Consider the following 24822-nt stretch of genomic DNA (forward strand, 5'->3'; position numbering starts at 1 on the left):
GTTTGATACTGTAAATGTGGTTTGATGTTGCAAGATCACCAAACAGCAAAGTGCAGTCTGATTTCGATGATCGTTTGCTCCTTTATTTTTTGCTGGTTTGAGTGGCATTTGAGTAATCTTTCTTTTAGTGAAGTTCAAAAGAGACTCACTTTTGGTAAAGACAGTTTTGTGTAATGAAAATATGCGTCTTGAATTCATTCAGTCGTGTTTGACAATCAAACTTCAAACCTAAGTTTTCAGAAATTCACAATTTTATATTTTAGTAAACTGAATAGGAAATGTAAACATTTTTCCATTCTCTGTTTTCTTTTTACCATACTTATCAAGACCTGGAAATTACTTGATTCAAATTTTCCAAACTGTGTAGGAACCCTGACCAGACCACATATTCCTGGGATTGGATTTTTTTAATCCTTGTTGGTGTTTCTGCTCATTATAAAAGACTTGCATGTATATTGGTCAAATTATGCAATAATTTATTAGAACATTTAAAAATGTAAAAAAAACAAAAACATGCATGATGCAAAGTGAACAAATAAAAATGCAGCACTTCAAATAGGATAATCCTTCAAACAGGGTCGCCTTTTTTTTTCAGTCTTTGTTGTTGTAATTTCGAATCTTGCCCTGATTTCCAGCAGGACGTGTCTTTTTAGCAGGTACAAATGTTGTACGACTTTGTTTCTTCTTTTCCTGGAGAGATGCTTTAGTGCCCTCCACGCTGACCAGTGGAGTAGGAGGCTGAGTAATATCTGGGTGTCCTCTGTTTGCCGTAGACACTATACCTGAGAGCACAATAAGATAAGAGTTTAAATCTTTCATTTAAAAATGTTAATCCCTGTAGAATAGTGGCTGAAATTCAGTACTGCTAAACAGAAAGTTACTGGTTTGATCCCTATAGACATGAAGCATCACTATTGTGACCTTGAGTAAAGCACTTGAGAGAAGAGTACTTAAAGAATATTCTGTAAATGGGCCCGTAGCTGTTTCCATCCAAAGTTGTGAATTTAACTTGTGCGTAAAATTGGAATATTGCATGCAACATTCGTGAACAAATGCCATCCGATGCGTTCAAGAGAACAAAATTGTCACTTCCTCGGAAATTAGTGCAAAATATCCGTAATAAAAATGAAATTTGCTGAAATCAGGGAAGCCACTATGGCTCTTTTTTTTCGTACATCATAAATGATTTGCGCCTCAGACCACGCAGACGTAACACAACAAACACGCATGTTCTTGCATTTACATACTTGGTGTTTGGGAACGCAATCGTTTAAGACAGTTCTGGGAGGTCATTTTATCCAACCCTTCTGATGACAGACTTTGGCTCAGTCATTTCAGAATGACCAATGGTTAGTCGTTATCCAATCACATCCTCTGTTGTGGCAAAGTCACATAAAGGTTTTGTTGCACTTCAAGGGATTTATTTAGTAAATGGGTTTCCATCGTAGTTTATGCATGTCTTCTTATTGAAAAAAAAAAAAACAAGCGCATACGTTTTTAAGCACTTTTTTTTAGCATTTATGTGCATCTTAGCGTTTTCATTGAGCATTTTTAATGCAATAACCAAAAATTTGTGGATGGAAACAGCTAATGGCATCATTTGATCTGGATCTATGAAATTATAAAAAAAAAATATATGTATAAAATAGGAATTTTAGAATTTTTATATGATAAACATCTTTTCCATTTCTTTTCTGAATTAAGTCATTTTGACATTGTTGGTGATACTTCAAGTAAAAAAAACGGTGGTGTAAGATAGTACAAAAATGAATTAAAAGGTTAAGACCTTTTTGAGAAAAGGCATTTTTCGAAAACATTTTTTGTACATTTTACTTGAATGTAAATCAAGATTTTTGAACTGTTGATGTGACACCAAGGTGAATACAAAGATACATTCCTAAAACCATGGTACATTGTACGTGGTTTAATTTTTTCCTTTATCTTCTCAGATATCTTTATTTGTCACTGACCCAAAAAGTGATAAATGGCACTTGTATTCAGATATTAGCATTTGTATATTTCTGTATCTTTCTGACAGAGCAAAATTAAAACTCTTCACTTGTGTGTGTGTGTGACTGATGCTGAAATGCTAAGTAAATATCATTTGATATTTGGACTAAATGATGTACTATGAAGCAACGCTGATCCTAAACCTGGCCTGGGCTGATGGCTTATTACAGAGTACATTAGTCTGAACCCTAGACATACAAAGCATCAATGCACCAGTCAGCATTGCAAGTACCTGACCTGTTTCTATGCCAAGGTTTTCAAATGATGCAAATGTTGGTCCAAGGTACATAGAGGTGAAAATCATGTCTTGTATATTTTTATTCAAAGCAACTGGCCTACTGGCCTTTATATTCAAATTATTAATATAAAGACATTTTGCCAATCTAAATGGCTTCGTCGGCTGTCTGATGAATCTGATGTAACATCATGATGTGATCAAAGAGCCATAATTTAAAGAAAGTTACTGCAAGATGAAATGTCCAAAGAGAACTAAAGATATTAGATAATATGCCTGTATAGGCCATTCTCATTCAAAATTCATTCTCATTCTCACTCATTCATGACAAGGCATTATTTCATGCCAGTAAATGACAATGTGTATAAAAGAGACAAGTGTAAAACTGATCTGACTGATAAAAAAAAAAAAAATCAAATGGCTCTATGGTCTTATCAGTATTATGTCCATAGATTTGGCAACTTTCATTTGGCCTTAAATCCAATCATGCAGCTCTGTCATCATCCCCCAAATTCACTTGACAAATCAAGTGATGAAATTTCAGACAAAGAAACGTGTGCAGTTATCTATTCACACATTCAACATGGCTAAACAGTCAATAAGTTAGATAAAGTTAGTTAAAGGAAGTTGCTTAATCATGTTTTAGCTTACTGACTAGTACTTAAACGTCCTATTAAATCATCAAAATAGCACGCACCATACAACAGTTATAAGTTTGAATATAAATGGTCTGAAGATTGAAGTGGCTCATTTATTACTTTTCTGCTCACCTTTGTCCTCACTGTCACTTGGAGAAAACAGAGAGGAACTCAAACCTCGATCCAACATTTTCCACACATCCTTTAGGGAATCATCGGTGCCCGTAGATGACAGCAGAATCCGGGATGACCCGGGCAGTCGTACCAGAGCTTCAGGTTGCGGCGGAGTGTTTTCTTTACTACCCACAGACTTGAGGAAGGAACAGAGAAAAAGAATTAAAACATTGAAACAACAACAATAGATTCACTCTTGTTTACACCAAATAAAACCACATAAATACCTTTCAAAGGTTTAGGGTTGGTAAGGTTTTTTTTAAGTTTAATGATCACCAAGGCTGCATTTGATACAAAATGCAGTAAAAACAGTAATACAGTGAAATACTTTTAGAATTTAAAGCAACTATTTTCTAATTTAATATATTTTAAAATGTAAAGCTGAATTTTCAGCAGCCATTACTCCAGTCTTCAGTGTCACACGATCCTTCAGAAATCATTCGAATGCTGATTTGCTGCTAAAGAAGTACTTCTTGTTATTATCAATATTGAAAACAGTTTTGATGCTTAATATTTTGGAGGAAACTGTGATAAAAAAAAATCAGGATTCTTTGATGAATAGAATTTATTTGAAATAGAAACATTCCAAATCTCACTTTTGATCAATTTCATGTATCCTCGCTGAGTAAAATTCATTTCTTAAACTAAACTTTTGAATATGTGTAAAATATATTTATGGGGTGGTGAAGTCATAGTACCTGGACTCCGACTGGTGGATCCCATGGGTTGGTGGTTCGGTGTTTATCTGAACTCTCACCCTCAGAGAATTGAGGACGGACAATAATTGCCGTTTTCTTACTCTGATCTCTCTGTGCATATTGTAGCTCCTAGAGTAAGATTCAAAACAAATATATTTAAATTTCATTCTTGTGTTATCGTAATCAACCATGTATCTTCAAGCATCTGACAATGGAGTGATCGCTGACCTTTGCCATGCTCCAGTGGCCTTGACTTCGAATAACATTGCATAAAAGCTGTGTCTAAATCTTCAGCTCAGTACATTTGCACAGGCCAAACTGATTAATATGATGAAATATATTCTCTGTATCAATACAGTGAACATGCTTTGACTAAAGTCCCTCTGCTGCCTAAGTCACCTGAGTGGTTAGCTGGTACTGTAGCTGTTCCAGGGTAGATAAGCGGCTCTTTGGCTGCACCCCATGGTCGGTTTGAGAGGGGTCTTTTTCCAAGCTGTGCTCGGGATCGTTTGGTTTGAGAATGATCTTTGAGTGTCGTGAAACTGAGAAAAAAGAAAATCATTTCTATAACTACACGGGAAGGCTTTAAAGGGCATATTTTGAATTAAAAATGTTGAATTTTACATAAAGGTGATCGTTTGCATCCCTGATGTCCATTTAGGCAATTTTAATAACTTAAATATAAAGTATGGCTGTAGTTGCACAGGACATATTTAACTGGGGACGTAGGAAGTAAACATTTTTAAATGTGTTGTTGATATTCAGTGGTGATTTGCCAGTAAATGACTTCTCAAAAAGTTGTATAACATAAACCGTTTTGAAGCAAGGCAAAACACACAAAGCATGGATAATTTCCAGGACAAGCATTGGGCTCTCTATTGAGAATCAAAAGGCTTCTTTAATCCCTTGGTACAAACATAGATCAACCCATTGTGATGGGGCACGAGCATAACAATGAGAGGTGAATTATAGGAATTAACCCCATGTGCCCTTTTACAAAATAACAGAAGAGGGTTGTTTATATCCCTCTTGAGCCATTCCTTACATGATTCACTCTGGAAGAGAATACTACTGAAATCAAATAGTACACTTCAAAACCAATACCAACCCTCCAGTCCTGCTTCAATCAGCTGAGCCCGGAGCCCGTTGCCCATTTCAATGAGTTGCCGTTTGTCCTGACTGAGGCCGGAGATCAAGCGTGCAGCCTGTTTGAGCTTTGACTGAAGTAGAGGAACATCACCCATGGCGCCCCCTCTGGCTGAACTCTGCAGCAACAGAAGCTGCTGTCGCAGGGACAAGTTCTCCTCCTGAAGCTGCTTTACCATCTCACTCTTAAATACCAGACAGACATTCTTGTTTAGGTAACCATAGAGAATACTTCTGATAAGAGATAATTAATGTCAGTAATATATACACTGACAATACTGTTTGGACAGTAGTCCTAACTGCAGATACAACCGGTTGGCAACAGATTCTGCTTAAATGTAGAGCCCCGCACGTGACGTGGACAAATACACGTATATGTACACACACACACATATATATATATATATATTTTTTTTTTTCATGGGGCAAAGAATTGGGGCTCCATAGTTTTATCAACCCGGCCATGATTTATTTATTTATTTTGCACCACAAGCAAACAAAACTAATTTCTTAATTCTTAAGATTATTTCTTAAAAAGTAGGAGGACAAATTAAAACAGTGATTGTAATATAAAGCCTTTTTATGGTGCATATTATATTATTAAACATACAGTATAGAGCTGGCAAGTCCCGCCCATCCGTAAAACTCCAAGTGGACCTCTAGGTTGAAAAAGCGTCAATGCAAGAATGAGAGAAAATAATTATTTTCTGATCCCGTTTGAATTGTGCCATGAATGTGAACATTTGTTGTCTGTGAATTTTTTATATAATTTCTCATGTAACGAGTTTGACAGTATATTGTATGATTCTTTGGCTAGCAGTTGTGGAATAGACATAACGAGAAAGACTACACGTCGCATATGTGACGTCACCGCATAACACATTTTCCCTCCACAAATCACGGTGCGATAATCTAAGGAATTAGATCGAGATGCCTGTGTGTTTTGTACCCAAATGTCACCATTCAAACAAAGGCATGTTTAGCGGGATCCGTGTGCTAGTGGTGGTGACGTATATCAAACGCGTCGAAAGCAGCGAAGAGTTGTAGTCCACAAAGTGCTCTCACACAAAGTCTAACCGTATGAAAATTCTACCCGCTAAATTGTAGCATTCTTTACATGAAAAATTATATAAAAAATTCACAGACAACATATGTTCACATTTATTGCAAAATTCAAACGGGATTAGAAAATAATTATTTTCTCTAATTCACTTGCATTGACGATTTTTCAACCTAGAGGTCCAGCGGGGTAAGCGGAAGGGGCGGGACTTACCAGCTCTATATCATGGTGCACTGAAGTGCTGTACCTGATTAAGGACAATGGTCTCTCTTCTGCTTGCAAGGTCAACCTTCAGTGCTGACACCTGGCCACAAATATATTTTAGTTTAATAAAGATAAATTGTAATTAGGAAAATATCATGTCTTTACTTGCATTTATTATGAAGTATTATTCTATATACTTAAAACTTGCCTGGTTGCCAAGGGCAACAGTCTCCAGGTTGTGGAGCAAACTGCCTTTTTGGTACTCTTCTGCTTCCCCTCTCACTTCATTAACCTCCAGTTCAGTAGCTGCCACTCTTTGCTTAAGCCTCACTTCTTGAGCTGCTGCTGCCCTCTTGTGATTGGCCAGCTCTAGACGTAAGCTCTCATTCTCCATGTGTTTTGAGTGACACTGAAGGAAAGAGAAATATAATCATATATACAGTACAGTATATATTCAAAATAGCCAACTCTGCCTGTGATTGATCATGAAATGCCATTGAGGAACACACAAAAAGCAACTAGAGAAAGCTGGCGCATCAGATATACTGACACTAAATCTAAACACTGAAATAACTGGTAAGTGTGTTATCTGTTAAAAGTGTTTCCATCTACACAAAAATTACATAATATTATGGTCTGTTAATTATTGGATGCTTGGGGTAAGTTGGGCTAAAATCATTACCTGCTGGGTAAGCTGTTCCACAGCAGACTCCAAATGAGCCAGTCTCACTTCCTGTTTCTTTAGAGCAGCGGCACTGGCTACTTTCTCCACTCGTAGCCCACCTGCAAAAAAACCCACTCTTCTGTAAAACACTGTGCAGTGCTCCTACCAAGATCTCACTCCATCTTTACTTGTGCTCCAAAAGACACAAGCACAGAAGATTTTTTTTTTTTTTTAAATCAAAAATCCCCAAACCACAGTATTACATTACAGATCATGTTTGATGAAGGTGTGAGGTCATATTTTTAAATTACCTATGGTCTCATTAAGTGATCTAATATGGTTTTGAAGGTACGCATTGTCAGGGGAAACAGGGAATGCAAGGGAAGGATTGCTGGCAGTGTTGACTGTCTTGGAAGACTCCTCCAGCCGCTCCTCAAGACCACGACATTTGGCCTTAAGCTCCTGAATCTCTTTCTCCAAAGCGTGACTGTAGTCTGTAGTCCCTGAAACAGACAAATCACTGTCATTCAATAGGGTGGAGGTTAAATGTTCTAACAATAACGCAAGTAATACAATTTAAGTACTACTTGCAATATCCATGGCAGGAGGATACTGTGATTTCCATTGCAAGTACATTAACTTAAGTGATTTATGCTTGTTTTTTTTGTTACATTTAACATTTAATTAAAAAATGTCATAAAAATATTCTAGTAAAATATTCTTAAGTGTCTTTTATTTCCTTATTGCTGTGGTGACCGCTTGTACCTGCAGAGCTGACCTCTGGATTTGTGGTCTGGTTATGACTCTGAGCTATAGGCATCTGCTTGCTCAAGTTCTCCATCTCTTTCCTCATTTCTGTCACCACTGCTCTAAGACTGCTGTTCTGCTGCTGGAGTCTCCTGATCTCTTCTGATGGGAAACTGCTGCTGTCTACTGCAGATGCCTGTTGGAAAAGTTCACATTGTTTTATGTTATGTAAGACAGAGAGAAGCAGTAGTAAAACAATCAGATGATGGTATAATAAGCCAATTAGCTACCACTAGGTGGAGGCAAGAGATTGTGCATGCTGACACACTTTTAAAGATCTGAATTTTCAATCAGTCAACAAGTTATTACAGGACTGAACATAATAATATGTGTGCTAAAAAAACATGTATTATTTTACTGTCAGGCTATGGTCGCCAGAAAAAAAAGCCAGCTGGCAATTTAAAGTGCTGATACATAAGACTAGTTATCTGTGTGGAATATATGGATACGTGGTGCTATGCGATATAACCTTTCCTTTCATAAGTGTTAGTGGCCAAGCATCTTCTGCTGACATGCTATTTAAAGTCTCTTAAATGTTTCTTGATAAATGACCTATCAAACAGCTGACAGGGCAGATATGAACAACCACAGAACTCTTTATTCTCAGCTAAATATGACATGCCACTTCAGAATAGCTGTAATAGAATTGCACCAGTAACACTTTAGTTTAGGGTCCAATTCGCACTATTAACTATTTGCTTATTGTCATGCATATTACTAGAAAATTGGCTGTTTATTAGTACTTATAAAGCACATATTAATGCCTTATTCTGCACGACCATATTCTGCATCCCTGCAACCGGTAGGCGTGGCCTCCTAGGGCAGCGAAGCAAGTGCATTCTGGGAGTTGTTGTCTTTCATCCACATAAGCCAAAAATACATTTTCTAGCTTTTCTCAGTCTAGAAAGTTCAAAATTCAAAAATAATTTCACATTTCTTCTACATTAATGACCCATTTTAAATACACATTCATCTTTCTAGAGGTGAAGTATCCCTTTAAGTTTAGGTATTGGGTTACTAACTAGTAATAAGCATGAATTAGGAGTTTATTGAGGCAAAAGTTGTAGTTAATAGTTAGTTAATAGTGAGAATTGGACCCTAATCTAAAGTGTGACTATTGCACCAAGTGGATACCCTCTATAGCTCTATTTAATTAACGGAAGGGCAGGTATTAGATTAAAACAATGCTGTAGATGTTGACAATGTCTGCTGTTTTATTTAAATAGTAATTTAAGATATCTTTTCTAAGCAACTAGACAAAAACAACCCTCCTGGGGCAACTCAGGGTCAGATGACTTGCTTCATATGCTGTGTGACCCCTACTCTTCAGACACTTTGGCATGAAGCCCAGAGAATTGTTGGACAGGATACCCACCAGATCTTTAGCTGTCATCAAACCACGTTGTTGTTTTTTTTCCAAAGCTAAAGCAGATTCTAAATGGTAACTGGCTCCTTTGCAGTATTAAATATCAGTCTAATTGGTGTAACAGAGAAAGCTGTGTGTGGTCTAACCTGAATTCCAGTTAGTGCTGGTTTGGTTCCATGCAGTGCCTGATCTCTCTCTACAGTGACACTTTTCAGCAGTGCCAACATCTCCTGCAACTCCCGTTCCTTCTCTCTCAACTCAGCATTTTTCTTAGGGCAGATACACAAACATAATACATTACTTCCTTATACAGAATAACCTTCTAACCAAGATCAAGTCCAGAAAGCTTTTTGGAGACACTAACTGATAAGAAAATAGAGGTCATTACACTGGTGAATATATATATATATATATATATATATATATATATACTATATATTGCTAGAACTGAACTACAGATTACATTAAAATTTTCTTTATTCATGAAATTATTTTATTTGGAATATTTTTAAGAATATTTTACTTTACTATTATATTTTATTCTGTCGGACTGTGCTTCAGCTCACCTGGTCCCTGGTTTGAGTAAGGCTTTGGATGAGCTCCTCGCTCCTCAGGTAGTGTTCAGAACGCACCTCCTCACAGCGCCGCTCCCAGTCCAACTCCAGCTGAACTCTCTTCTGCTCCAGTGCCTGCTCCCTCTGCAGACCACTAGACACCTGCTGCTTATACCTGACAGAAATACATTTGCTTTTTTCAAGTAATTTGTTTGACTTATTGGTATCGGCTGATATTGGATCTTTAATTGTGCATGCTCATTTCCCCTATTTTTACATTTAGATGTGTACATAATATTATATTAGTGTACATTATAATTGCGATGCACATTTTATTTGAAAGATATGACAAAGAAAAAATGACTGATTTGAGTTTTTTTAGTGTTTTATTTTAAATTTATTTAGACAAAATAGTATAGATTTTTAATATCTGTCATTTATTGGTCATCGGCCATAACATAAACAATATTTTATCGGCTAAAACTTTATTATTGGTGCATCCCTACTCACACTTTTATTTCTCAACGTATAATGGAGTTTAATTTAAATGTTGTGTAAAAGGTATGCAATTATTCATCTTGTGACCCCTCACCTCTCTATATCCTCTTTACACCTCTCCAGCTCTGCTCTCACTTTGGCCTCTCTCTCCCCTGCAGAAAGCAGCTCTGTATCCTTGGCAACTTTTTCTTTGGAGACCTGAGTGATGTAAGTATCCCAGCCAGATCGAGTTGTTTCCAGCTGCACTCTGAGCCTTCGTTTTCAAATAAGAGTTTCAAAGTTGGATCTGGTTACAACTGTGGTACCAAACACAGGTTAAGGCTCTCGATTGAATATTGTCTAAAAGCAGACATATTGTCTGTCTTAACCTGTGAATCTCAAATATTTCATTTATGAACATTAAATTATAAGCACAGAAAAATGAGTCGCATTTGTTACCTTGAGGCCTTGAATTTTAAACATGTTATATAATCCTTGTGCTCAGAAAGCCATTCTCAGAGACACCCACACATTTCCTCTCAATGTATTTACACTAATTTAGTCATCAGCAGGAGCCACGGCTAATGCATCGCTTTCCATATACACAGATTTCATGCAAAATGTACATTTTTATAAGATAAAATGCACTCCAAACCACAGATTGACAAGTAAAAATGAACCAGAACCACAGAAAATTTCTATAATAGTCATTTTGATATGTCTGTGTCTTACTCTTGTATCTGCTGGTCTTTGTGGTGGAGGTCATCCGTATGGCTCTTTTCTTTCCTTTCCTGCTCCAGAATCATCCTGTCCAGTTGGGCCTGGAGTTCTGAGATTTTCCCCCTATCCTCTTGGAGCTCCCTGGCGTGCGCCTCTCTCATGAGACCCAGAGCATCCTCTCTCTGTCGAGATCTTCGTTCCAGCTCTGCATGCCTGCATAGTGCATATATCAAATTTCAAAACATCAGAGCAAGACATGCTGGCCTACCCAGATTAATCTGAGCTATAAATATTAATCTACCAAGGAAAGGTTCATAACCTCAACCGTTTTTTTTTTCATTTGTCATTAGTATCTAAAAACACTCGTCACTTTTACTGTGTGTTTAATAACTGGATTTGACAGGGTATCTCAAATTCTAGATGTAGTACTTACTTCCTGTTGTAGGCTTCTTGCTCTTTTTTATAATTGCTCTCCATTTGTTTTAGTTTGACCTCGAGCTCGTTTATCCTGTAAAACAGTAATCATGATCTTATTACATTCAAAAATCGAAACAGAAAACTTTTTTCAAATGCATGGGTCAGTTTACCTGGAGTCTTTCATTGCAGTGGTGTTCTTTAGGTCCCAGTCTCTGTGTTGAATCTGTTTTTGAGCCAGCTGATAAAGTTCTTCAGAGGCCTGCAGGGCCTCTGTGGCCTGGCTGTGAGCTTTGGCATGGACCTCCAACTCTTTGCTCAATAGCTTTTCCTGGACAATTAATATTATAATTAAACTCAAATTGATCCATGCAAAAGATCACTAAGACTACAATATACCTCTTTTAACTATATAAGACTAAGATATACTAGTCCTATATTGCAAGGGTGTCTAAACCTGCTCCTGGAGGGCCAACGTCCTGCAGAGTTTAGCTCTAACCAGCTCCAACACCCCTGCCTGGAAGTTTCTAGGAAGTCTGAAGACCTAGAGTGTCTCATTCAGCCCCCTAGCTCGTGAATCACTCAGTATATCGTGCAGACGAATTCAGGCACTGGTAAGGACAGTAAGGAAAATATTGAGCATTGATGCTCCCTGGTTTTCACAGTGCAGTGTGGGACTTTTCAGGGAGTAAACGTAAAAGTGCAGCCCTTAAAAAGGTTGACTCACTGATCAGTGACTTGACTACTGAACTAGGGATCTGATTGGGACACACCCCTTGATTAGCTGGTTCAGGTCTGTTTAATTAGGGTTGGAGCTAAACTCTGTAGAACTTATGGGTTAAATGAAGGTCAAATAAAAAAATAAATAAATAAAATAAATAAATATTGCCAAAAATATGTGGATACCTGAACATCACACCTATATGTGCTCCTAACAGTTTCCACTCTTCTAGGAAGGCTCTTCTAGGAAATGTTCTCCCATTCAGATACGACAGGGGTGTCCAATCCTGCTCCTGGAGGGCCACTGTCCAGCAGAGTTCAGCTCCAACCCAAATTAAACACACCTGAACCAGCTAATCAAGGTTTTACTACGCATACTAGAAACTTTCAGGCAGTGTGTTGAAGCAAGTTGGAACAAAACTCTACAGGACAGTGGCCCTCCAAGACAGAGTTACTGAGATACATTCCTAAAATACGAGTATGAGTTTAGCCGCTGACATTTGGTGAATGGGGTCTAGGTCACTTCGGCATTCCAATTCATCATTCATGTGGACGTTTCAATTTACCCACATACTTTTACCCATGTAGTGTCTAAAACAGTGGTTCTCAACCAGGGGTCCGGGTCCACTTAGCAAAATTCCAGGGAGCCTAGATGTGTCTCTAAAATAAATTAAATTTAGTTATATTAACATAATCTTAATTGGAATGCTAAAAAGCACTAAGAATAAAGTACCATGTTTTTTTTATTATTACAACAGAAGTACAGGAGGTACAAATTTGGAGTCAAAAAGGTGGACAACCACTGCTCTAAACAGCCCTGACCTCTAACATATAGTTTATAAGAGGTTTGATTGGATGTGGGTCTTACTTTGAGCTCATGAGAGAGAACCACACTAGTCATTTCGTCCAGCTTCAGATGGAACTCATGCTCCCGCTTTCTCATTTCACTGTCAAAATCTGCCATAATTTCCTGTTGTGGATTGAAATTTACAACACCCACTGAATATAAATGACACTTTTAGCCAGTAATGCAGTCATAAAGAGTTTTATGAAACGCTTATTTGACTGAGCTTAAACAACACTCAAATGTCAAATGTCAAGTAACAACACTGAACAATAACCTATTTTGGAACTGACCTAAATGCACTACAGCATAAATAGCTTTGGTTCACCAACACTATCTGTGATCCTTCACGGCCTTATCATTTTACTTTACAGAGTGAGGTGAGGATTGCTTTAGTGATTATTTGACACAGCCAATGACTAAGAACTCCTGCCAGCTGGAATCCTTTTATGTCAGTTGGTTTACTTTAAATAACATACAATGTCCTGGCATTAATCCCAGGATATACACATTGTGAATTGATTTTTAGACCAAAAACTGCACCATAACTCTAAATATGCAAGATGTTCCAGCTTTAGATTTTGTAACTTAAATTTAGGCATGGGCCACACAACCCACAATAGAGGTCTAGTCAATTAGTGAGGTCAATGTTTTGTTTTGTTTCTTTCTGTGGCAGTGTTTTTAGCATGTTATACCTATTCATGTGTAGACAGACATGTTTAGCCATTACACTGCATCTTGCACTGTTTGTCTTTTTTCATGAGTGCTGTGCAGTGTTAAGTAAATATAGCTCAGTTTTTTTGAACACACCAAATGTACAAACAGGAATGGATGTCACCTGTAAGATTGTGTCTACCATCTTGCGGGTGACAGCCATACCTGTTTCTGCAGTGCCAGCTCCCCATCAGATTCTCTAATTCGTCGCTGGAGATCCCGTCTCAGTGTTTCATTCTCCTCCCTGAGTTTTTGAATTTCGCTTTCCATGATGCTAAAAAGCAAAACCAAATGTCAATATTCAATATTACACAAAAAAACAAACATCAATTTAGAAATCAATGTGGATAACCAAACATGGATGAGCCTAAGAAACAAGGTCATACTTCTGGACTTTTTCCAATTTGACTCTATGCTCGACTCCCCTCTTCTGATATTGCACTTCTATGTCCTCCTTCAACCTCCGCTGCTCCTCCAGGGCATCCTGCAGTTTTGCGATCTCAATCCTCAGCTCACTGACCTCTTCTCGCCTGACACTGTCCTCCGTCTGAGCACGGGCTGCCAAGGCATCATAACGCTCCAGCTCTTTGTCCCTCTCCTCCAACACACATAGATTATACTTGAAGTCATCACGCAAGCGGAGGAAACGCTCTCTCTGGGTGGACAGCTCTGATGTGGCTTCATTTAGAGCAGTCTCTAGTTGTCGGATCCGCAAAGTTTGAAGTACTTTCCATTCTCTTTCTTTACAAGCCAGCTGGGCCTCCAGGTCCACAGCTTCCTGCATTGTTACGAAGCAGATGTTGAACAACAGGGCACTGCAAAACTTGACATCCTGTTAAGCAAATCTGTAGACACAAGTAATTACAAAGTGCTCATCAAAAGGATATTTTGAAACAAAACATGCCAAATGAAACCTTGCAGATCATATTAAGCCATAAACATATGTGTGTGTGTATGTGTGTCAATAAATATCTAGCAGTCAGTAATTAGAGTTATTTCATTTCCTTCCTCTGAAAAAATGAAACAACTAACGTAAAATTTGTTCACTAAAATTTGTTCACGTACTTCAACAAACAAGAATAACAAATTCCAATTTTTCTTGTAAAAAACTACAAGAATAACAAATTCCAATAGTGGAAACAATGAACTGACAGTTTTTAGCAGACAGCTCATATGAAAACAAAACAACAAGCAGAAATTCACGAACACACGTTATTTTAAAGAATTTCAACAGAATTGGAACTATTCCACCAAATTAAAATAGTTATTTAGTTTACCTTCATGTGTTATATCACCCCAAGAATGAATGAAGTGGCATTTATTTTCTCCGGTTAACTTAGCTTGCATAGCACAGCGAATATTCTTCTATTTCATGTTTTTGTGATAAATGAAGGTGACCAAAACTGAGTAAAAGTTAAAATACACAAATACTCCAGAATTAAGCTGCTGAATATGTCTTAAATACTTCGCACTGAACGTTTAGTTCAGCTTAGCTAACCAGCTAACGTTAAGCAATAGCATAGCATTTGTTCTAACTCGGCGCCACCATAACTATGAGAGTTTCCATAGAAACAAAACGCTTCCTCTCAATCCTCTGTAACATCATGGGTAACATCCGCGTACTGGGTTGAACCGGGTTGAACTGGGTGAATGCCATTTTTACAACTGAGCGTCATTTGCTTACTTTGAAAGGCGGAAATTATGAGTTCACTTCTGATTATGCTGATGCTGTATTTCTGGAATTACTGTTATTTCCCACAATAAAAGCATCACGCGTATCGTAAAGTTATAAAATGTTTCCGAGACAATGTTAAATTAGAAGTCATGATTCACTTATAGTTGCTTGTTATTTGGTATCAAAATATAATGTTAGTAGTGTTTACTAACGTTACTGACAAAGTAGGCGACACCCTACATAATATGACACATCTGTTATGCAATATTGTGTAGACCTTCCTGTCAGAATTATACCTTGACAAGTTCAGACAGGTTTGCATTGGTTATTAGGCTATTTTTCCAAACCTGGCTGTGACGCAACTTTTCCTGAGGCTTACAAAAGCTGTACAAAAGCAACTGACGCAAAAGGAAATAAGACACCAGATTCAGGTGATTTCTACCTGCCTGCTGTGCTGTCACGTTCCAAGTATCTATTCTGTACTTAGTGTATATGCTTTTTCTCTCATTTAATAATGTAGCATAAGGGGTTATTTAGTTTTATTGAGATGCTACAACTTCCAAAGGAAAGCAAATGTTCCTCTCTATTTTTGATAACAGCCTACAGTATATCTGCCTGTCTGTTTCACACTCAGTTACCCAGACAGCAACATAGTGTCGGCCCAAATCCGGCCCACATCTGGTAGGCGTTGAATCCACAAGAACCAGATGTGGCCTGGATCTGGACCGACACTATGTTGCTGTCTGGGTAATATTCAGTGCTGTCTACAGAACCAACAGCTGTTTATGAGCATAATATTACTGTAAACATTGTAACTAAAGAAGTGTTTTGAGTTGGTGATGCCATTGAATTGCAAGGAAGTGTCATAACCGCCCTGTTTTGTAACTCTTCAGTTTTACTGAGTCACTGTGATGTGTGCCACATTATGTGTGAGGGGAAAATGCATTGTACATTTTTTATTCACAAAAACAAATTTCTCGAGACTTTGCCTATTTGATGTCTTTATCGCTGAAATTTCCCTTATTGTAAAATCTCTTAAACTCTGATAACAATACGAACAAGTTTCTTAAGAATTATGATCACCCCCCCCCCCCCCCTTCCTTTTCATTTTATGTTAATGTATTCAATGCAGTATATCAACTGTTTCCTTTCTTGCAATAAAAAAACGTGTGAGGGGAAAATTGCCAAATAGGCTAATATTTTTTTGTTCAGCACCCAGCTATCATAATAATGAGAAACAAAGTCGATGCTTCATCTATGGAGGTAAGGTTCGTAAATCCCCTTTAAATCCCCTGAGCACATGGTTTGAATAGGGATGAGAGGGAAAAGGAGAGCAGTGGGGAAACGCACGTAGCGCACTCACACAGCCTCATCATTGGCTGCACGTCAGACAGCGTGACTCAAGTGATTCACTGGTGACAGAACACAGAACAGGCTCAGTCAGGTGAGCAATTCATTCAAGTGCTTCTTCAAAAGATGCGTGCCGTGCGAACGTGATGGTCCTGGTGCCAGAGGGGCATCGTCAGAGAATAACCTTAATCACAGAGTATCGTTAAGGTATGTATATGAGGACTGACTTTAAATTTGTCAACATGTACCCTGTGATAATGATTGGGTGATTTTGCGCGTGCGTCGGTCAATGGGGGATGCTGAATGCCGGTGGGCTGCTATGGAGATTGACTGATGAAAAGTAACAGGTTAACATAAAGAATACTCTTGTATCTATTATCGTTGAAAATATAGGCTACACCGTGTTATAGAATATAAATATTTATAATAATATTCCTAATATGTCGTCACCGTGAATAATTCACATACCGATACTTGCCATATGTGATGGTCTGATATTAGTGTAATGCAGTGTAATCTTCGAGTAGTTGCGGTTGCAATGGTGCTACAAATGATATAAGTGAGAATATTTATAAGTTAAGGATACATAAGGACCTGTGGCTTTACCTTGCCCGGTGCCAGCGCTTATTGGTGGAGGAGAGAGAGTAGCCTAACGTTATAGAAGTCACGTTTAGCACGTAGACCAGAGCTGTGGCGTAGCGGCTATCAGATGCTCTTCATACAAATATATAGACGCATAATCACATATTAGGTCATATAATTATTCAGTGTTCGAATTGTACACTGACTTCCTGGAGAGTCGATTCTATAAAGGTAGGCTATTTCGATCGGAATTAGTTTTGAACAGTTAACCTTTAAAACTCCAAAGGGTTTTGTGGTATTTTTGTATAGCCTACTTAAATCTATAACGAACTGTCAAATAATGACTGTATCTATCTGTGTCCCACTCAAAGCACTCGAGCAGCCTACTGTTGCCATGGTTACCACCTCAAGCAATCGATATTTTTAAGGAAAAAATAAATGCTGTTACTATAAAAAGCTATTATATATAATTTGAGGGGGATTCAAACCTTAATTTCCTTATATGGCGGCACATCTATTTCAGGTCTTAGGGCATCTACAACTAAGTTCATGATGTAATATTAAGAACCATGAATGACCTATATTGTAGGAGTAAGGTCAGAGATGGATGCATCTAAATCAGATCCCCAGTTCACTAGTCAGGGGCTGCGTTTAATTCCAATTTTTTATGACCTTCCCCCGCTAACTTAATAATAATTTGTTACATTTATATAACACTTTTCACTGCACTCAAAGCGCTTTAAATAGAATTGGGGAATCTCCTCAACCACCTATGTGCAGCATCATCTGGATGATGCGACGGCAGCCATATTGCGCCAGAGCGCAGGGAGGAAACCAGGGAGCATCACTGCCCTTACCAGAAATTACATCACATTTTTGAAACACGAAACATAAAACGCACAAGCCAATTCAATAAATATAATGACACGGAATAGAAGTTTTGAAGACGAACCGTTTTTTATTACAGCGCTAGACAGGTAGTGAACACATCTAGTCAACATTTATAATTAATATTCAGTTTAAATGCTGTAAGGATATGTAACAGAACATTGCGTTTACATGCCATAACAAATCATATCAAAAAGATATGTAGTGAGTAGTAGTGTGTAGTGAGCCAGGGTCCTTACTAGTGCCTGGATTTGTGTACATGTCACGATATACTGATTTAGGGAGCTGATTGAGACGCACCCAATGAAGGCATATATAATATAGACCTGCCTTAATTAGCTTCTCAAAATACCTAATCACTATATCAAAAATCATTCATAAATATAAAAACTGAAATCACCCTCTTAGGAGTGGTGTCACACATAGAGCTAGATATACAGAAATCAAAATAATCAGTAGTCTTCTTGTCATTTCATTGTGACTGACAGATTAGAATCAGCCAGTTTCACTAATTACGGTAGTTTGGACATGACAAGAAGCGTCCATAATTAACAAAGTGCCAGTGCCAGCTGTGCCCTGCTTCAAATAATTCAATAGCCTTTCTAAAATGAATCCTTGCCCTACATAATTCCTCCTAAGCAAACATAATTTAAATCCAAACTACACATTCTGTATAAAATTCTATGTAAAATGAGAATAGACACAACACAAGTTACTCTTAACTGCAAGAGAGGTGATTCTGGCCATTGCAATCAGTACCACATGGGGAAATGTCAGGGTCTTAATTTAGGTTGGATATCATGGCTCTGGTTGGGTACAGAGTTTTTTCACTAGAGGTTTTCCCCTCTCAGGCCCCACCCCCAGTCTGCCCCCTAGGTTATGTATATGTGGGAGCTTCAGATCAGAGGGAGAGAATCAGTTTTCAGGAACCTTAGGCGAGGTAGGTTGCACATACAGTACATTGGTTGCATGTCGTACTTTTTCCTAATGTAGCTCTTCTACATCATAGCTCTTGATCAACTAATTTCCACTGTGTAACATGTTGCGTAGCCCTTTTTCAATGCATTTAAAAACACTTCTACCACACTTACATTGATAAGATGCCTTAGGTTGTCTTATGCTGTTTAATGGCATTTGAGCTGTTTATGCTTTTCTTTTGTTTATTGATTATGTGTATAAAGTATAATCTACAATACCATATATAGTTGTTTTTGGCATTCAGATCACTAGTTTCATATTGTTTACATATTGATTTCAATGCTGTACCAACAGAGGATCAGGTTTCATCCTTTAAATGAGTATTATGAGCATGCATTAATCAATCAATCACTTTAGTTTAGTGCAGGGTTGTCCAAACCTTCTTCTTTTTTTAAGGGGGCCATATTTGATGTTGTGGACACAGTAGCTTGAGTTGGGACGCAGATGTACATTTATTTTCATTAAAACAAATAACTGTAAAAATTAATTTAGTTAGAACTCTACTCTTATTAAAATTAATTGGTAACCACACTACCATCCATGGTAAAATTATCTATGCTGTTTAGTCTATAAACATTTAGTATATAAATACAAATGCACTAAACTACTAGCGTATAACAAAAATGTCTGTAATTTGGCCTAGATTTTATTGCTCCTTTAATACATGAGGCTAATAATATAATAATTCGATTGCCCACATTTCTGCCACGACAGCTACTAAATCCATGGTAAATGTTGGTGATTTATGGATTGAAAAGTCCTCTAACTGGATTGTTGTTGTCGCACAATTTCTCATGCGTCAGTGTTGAGAATGTCAGCACTGTTTCATCTGCCTTTAAAATAGTTAAAATCACCAAGACGATTTGTATCAGAGACCACTGTTGCAAACTCGAACTCTTCTCACTGCGCTGTTTGGTGGGAGCGTGAACGAGACAGTTTAGCGAGTAAAGCCGGGTGCACTTCACTGTGCGATTTGGCCGTCTGAGACCAATTTTGCAACTCCTCAAGAATCCTCTGATCCTAGGCTAAAATCTGAAGTTTGATCGTTAGTTTGACATGTTCACCGACAGGCGACAGCCGATTAATGACCGTTGCGATGACCTCAGACGAAATTCTGGCAGTGTCAGAAGATTTGACTCGCAGTCTTGCAGTGTGACTTCTACGACGACAGTCAAATTGTCTTCGTTTTTCAAGACAAGCCATGACCAAAATTAACGTTAGAGATTTCTTTGTAGCCACCATTTCAACCCCGCGTGTCAGATTGATTATGTAAAACTCCGAACAAGTTTTCTTGCATGTGTCCGTTTTTGACGCGTCTTGACTGTCGTACAGTCTGACATCAATGACAACTGAGATCTTACAGTGTGACATGCCTTTCAGCGAGGATCATGTTCGTACAGTCTGACAAGCAACAATCGTAAAGGACTATAAATCGCACAGTGTGCACCCGGCCTAAACGCATTTGTTCTAAACTGGCGCTGCGCTGTCTTTTGGGCAGATGTAATGACCCGTGCGTCGCGATTCAAACCAATAGTGCTGTTGTTCTGCTTTTTGTGCCTTTAATATTTCTCATATGCAACAGAAATGGCAGCACTCATCAGTTATTAATTGTTGTCACTCACGGTTTACTGCTACACGTGGCCAAAAATCAAGTGCTGTCACCTTGTGTTGACTTTGTAAAACTGCATGATTGGTAAATTATGCTTAGCGGGCCACATAATTTAATAGCTCCACCTCCACGGGCTGGACTTTGGACACCCCTGGTTTAAAGAGTCAAGGAGCAGTCTTGCCCTTTAAGAAGGTCAAGATAACGCGGCGGACCATTCTGTCATTGCTTTTTATAGACGTATGTGCTAAATTCCACATTGCATCGTCATATATTTATATACATGCATGTATGTATGTATGTGTGTGTACATATATATATATATATATATATATATATATATGTATATATATGTATATATATATATGTTTGTGTAGGATATCTATCTATTTGTTCAAATCAAGTTGCTATTTTATTTTATACATTGTTTATGTCTAGAAATGAGACAAAAGAGATCACGAATAAGATGACGGAATTTGGCTAGCTGTCAACAGCTGCTTGGCAGCTCTTCCAGTTGAGAGACATTTGAAAGGGCACACATTGCATAGTAGGTTAGATAAGTGTTTGCTAATTCTGATCCTGGAGCACCCCCAACATTACACATTTTGAACTTCACTTTGGACAACACCCATAATTCAACTCATCAGGTGTAAAATAAGGGACACACAGACAAAATGTGTATTGTTGGTGGTGGTCCAGGGATCAGGATTGAGAAACTCTGTGTTAGAAGCAACATATTGTACTCTCTGATCTAAAATGAAAAAAAAAAAAAAATCCTTATGATGCTGGTTTTTTTTTAAGTTGTAATTTGTTGTGATCTGGTGAGCATTACATTTAAAACGTACCCAGAATTACGAGAGCAGCTCTTGGCAAGAACATGAATGAGGAAGGGTGTGAATCCAGTGTGCCACACCAACTGAACAGATCTAGCTGTACAGGGATATTCAGTGAGCGAGGCATGATTTTGGCAGTTGAGCATTAATGATCCACAAGCAGTAGTCAATTTATGTTTAAAGTCATGTTGTGACCAATCAGATGAAATATTTTACTGTAGAATTAAGCAACATCCATGCACTTTTTTTTTGCAGCTGAGAGCTGAGGTGTACTGAGCATCATGGGTGGAGCGGTTGTTGACAGTGGTAACAGCGGGGTCAAGGCACCTGATGGAGGATGGGGTTGGGCTGTCCTCTTCGGCTGCTTCGTCATTACTGGTTTCTCCTACGCATTTCCCAAAGCGGTCAGCGTCTTCTTCAAAGAGCTTATCCGGGAGTTTGGCGTGGGGTACAGTGACTGCGCTTGGATCTCCTCCATTCTTCTTGCAATGCTTTATGGCTCAGGTAGGGATGTCCACTGGCAGTGGAGATTGAGAATATTACGTGGCTCTAGTAGAGGGGTTTTCAAAATTGGGTAATCTGTGGAACATTTTGTAAGGGGAAATGCAGTTTGTTCAATCTTTACTGAATTTTATTTTGCTGTAACAGTAAGTGTGTGTCGTGTGTGTGTATATATGTATGTATGTGTGTATATATTATACAGTGTATAAGATCAAAGCTTAAATTTGTATAATGTAAATTTAATTTTAGAATTAATCAAATAATAAAAATGGGGTTTTTATACATAATAACATTCATAGGTGCCTTTATATTTTAAGAAAAGGGTACTTCGCAGGGGATCCTCATATTTGTGGGTCATTGGTATCAAAAAGTATGAAAACCCTTCACTCTTAGTAAAGTCGCAAAATCAGCATGTACATCTAGAAGAGTTATGTGCGATGTCAGCATGTTAAGTGTTCCTGGTCTTTTCTTTTTTTATATATATATATATATATATATATATATATATATATATATATATATATATATATATATATATCCTGGATGCTAACAGTGGTTTGCTTGTTGCAGGGCCTCTATGCAGCATCCTAGTGAACCGTTTTGGATGTCGCCCTGTGATGATGGTCGGGGGCCTTTTTGCCTCGCTGGGGATGATCATGGCATCCTTTGCAACCAGCATCCTTCACATCTATCTCTGCATAGGAGTCATAACAGGTGAGCACTGTTTTGTGAAATGATGGCATACTTAATTTCAACATATTAACACTCTCAAATTTGATGTCCTCTAGGTTTGGGTCTTTCTCTGAACTTTCAGCCATCCCTCATCATGCTGAACAGATATTTCAGTGAGAAAAGGCCCTTGGCCAACGGCCTGGCTGCAGCTGGAAGTCCCGTGGCTCTGTGCTGTTTATCTCCTCTTGGTCAGATTCTTCAATACAATTATGGTTGGCGTGGAGGCTTCCTCATACTGGGAGGGATTCTACTGAACTGCTGTGCATGTGGAGCCCTCATGAGGCCCTTGAAAGCACCAAAAAAACCAAGCGAGGTGGACGAAAAGGAAACGAAACCCAAACCAAAGGCCAAGCTTCTTGACTTCACAGTCTTTAAAGATTGCGGTTTTGTGATTTACACTGTGGCCGCGGCCATTATGGTGCTTGGTCTTTTTGTGCCTCCTGTGTTTGTGGTAAGCTATGCCAAGGAACTGGGCAATGAGGACACCAAGTCTGCCTTGTTGCTCACCATACTGGGGTTTATTGACATCTTCGCCAGGCCCACGTGCGGCATCATTGCTGGGCTCAAGTGGGTGAGGCCACGATGCGTTTACCTCTTCAGTTTTGCCATGATCTTCAATGGAGTCACTGATCTTGTCGGGTCCATGGCCAAAGACTATGCATCTCTCGTGGTGTTCTGCATTTTCTTCGGTATCTCTTATGGCATGGTTGGAGCCTTACAGTTTGAAGTGTTGATGGCCATTGTGGGAACAGAGAAGTTCTCCAGTGCCATTGGCTTGGTGCTGTTGGTCGAAGCCATTGCGGTGTTGGTGGGACCGCCTGGAGCAGGTCAGTTCTGCAGTTCATTTTCTGTCTTCTGTAGTTTCTGTGCTGTTAAAGAAAAATGATACAAGTCCCAAGATAAACATTTTAATCAACTAAAATATGCATTTACAGGAGTACATTTACAGCTAGTCTTATTCAGAACTGTTTGAATTACTATGTTGAATCTCATGAAATCACAAATGTTTGTTTGTAGATAATTGGTTACATTTAAGAATGATGCATATGGAAGAAAATATTTTGCTGCTTCTGTTTAATTCCAACTTTGAAAGAACTAAAAGAACTGTTAAATAAACTGACCTTTTATGTACTTTTGATTATTGATATCCGTTTGCAGATTACCTAGTCTATGCCAATGGTAAAAAAAAGACCTTTTGTTTAGTGTTGCAAAGACCTATTATTACAATACCATATGGTTCCTCCTTATTAGGATTTAGACAAACAAAGAGCAAATGGATTGTTATAGGTGTCCCAACAATGACAGCTGCTGTTCATAGGTCATGGGCATGTTTTCCCCGATGACATGTCATGGCCGCCACCACAATTATATGGGAAGTTCATATCATTGTTCTCTGGTTTCATTTTACAGGTCGCCTTCTGGACGCCACAAAGAACTACATGTATGTCTTCCTGCTGGCTGGGTGTGAAGTGGTCCTCTCTGCCCTTGTGCTCGCCATCTGTAACTTGCTCTTCATCAAAATGAAGCCCCAAGAGCCTGACCCTCCAGCCAAGATGGAGATGGCCATTACCGAGACCGAGATGGAAGAGCTCAACAAATCACCAAAGGACGACCAAGACAATGGAGGTGGTGCTAGTGAGAATGGGAAGAAGAAAGCTGCCGAACCGGAAGCAACGACAAAATCTGATGATAAAAAGGTTAAAGAGTTGGACTCGATAGAGTTGGAGAACGCTTCCAAAACGGTGGCTGAACCAAACGGTGTGGCAGTAGAACCTGAATCCTCTCTGTGAAGATACTAGAACAATAGATATGACGGAGCTTCCCCAGTAGGACTCATGGACGTGTGTTTGATGTTGTGGTGTATGCTCTTTGTATGCGCTTCGAGTGTGGTTGCGAGGACCGCTTTCAGACCTTGCTCTGCAGTTCAGATATAGCACTTGTATCTGGATTTTTGGCCAAACACTGCCTTGCATGCTAACAGATGTCAGGATATGTTTTCAAAAGGTTCTTCCAAAAACCGATTTAATTATTTATATTGTGGCTCCAAATTTTTGGTCAGTATACACTCCACATCAGAGCAAGGCACCAGCATATACTAAAGATTACCAGCTTGCATCTTTGTGGCATTCAGTGTTTGCTAATGTGGATAGTTGGTTTGCAGTATCTTTTATCTTCTACGGTTACATTTTAAACTGGTCCTGAGAGCGCACTGGAGTTTTAAAGGTTGTATTA

At 38.5% G+C, this 24822-nt stretch overlaps 2 protein-coding genes across 2 annotated transcripts; one reads left to right on the forward strand and one right to left on the reverse strand.

Moving 5' to 3' along the window:
* Window positions 1-81: 81 nt before the first annotated feature.
* On the reverse strand, window positions 82-14289 carry ccdc57 (coiled-coil domain containing 57). The gene is made up of 19 exons (XM_056271405.1): window positions 13832-14289; window positions 13611-13719; window positions 12756-12857; window positions 11341-11498; window positions 11187-11261; window positions 10766-10966; window positions 10149-10307; window positions 9569-9731; window positions 9149-9271; window positions 7595-7772; window positions 7141-7332; window positions 6848-6948; window positions 6374-6574; window positions 6209-6265; window positions 4864-5086; window positions 4155-4297; window positions 3756-3884; window positions 3016-3193; window positions 82-782 (listed from the first exon to the last, which is right to left on the reverse strand). The coding sequence occupies exons 1-19, from the start codon at window positions 14227-14229 to the stop codon at window positions 592-594; spliced, it is 3081 nt and encodes a 1026-aa protein (XP_056127380.1). The 5' UTR covers window positions 14230-14289; the 3' UTR covers window positions 82-591.
* Window positions 14290-16517: 2228 nt separating this feature from the next.
* Window positions 16518-24607, forward strand: slc16a3b (solute carrier family 16 member 3b). Its single transcript, XM_056271425.1, has 5 exons — window positions 16518-16677; window positions 21613-21861; window positions 22429-22572; window positions 22647-23417; window positions 24001-24607. Exons 2-5 carry the CDS (start codon window positions 21639-21641, stop codon window positions 24378-24380), a joined length of 1518 nt encoding a protein of 505 aa, XP_056127400.1. The 5' UTR covers window positions 16518-16677; window positions 21613-21638; the 3' UTR covers window positions 24381-24607.
* The last annotated feature ends 215 nt before the right edge of the window (window positions 24608-24822 follow it).

Source organism: Rhinichthys klamathensis, unplaced genomic scaffold (genome assembly GCF_029890125.1).
Source record: "Rhinichthys klamathensis goyatoka isolate OS25496 unplaced genomic scaffold, OSU_Roscu_1.1 h1tg000319l_1, whole genome shotgun sequence".
NCBI classification, from domain to species: Eukaryota; Metazoa; Chordata; class Actinopteri; order Cypriniformes; family Leuciscidae; genus Rhinichthys; species Rhinichthys klamathensis.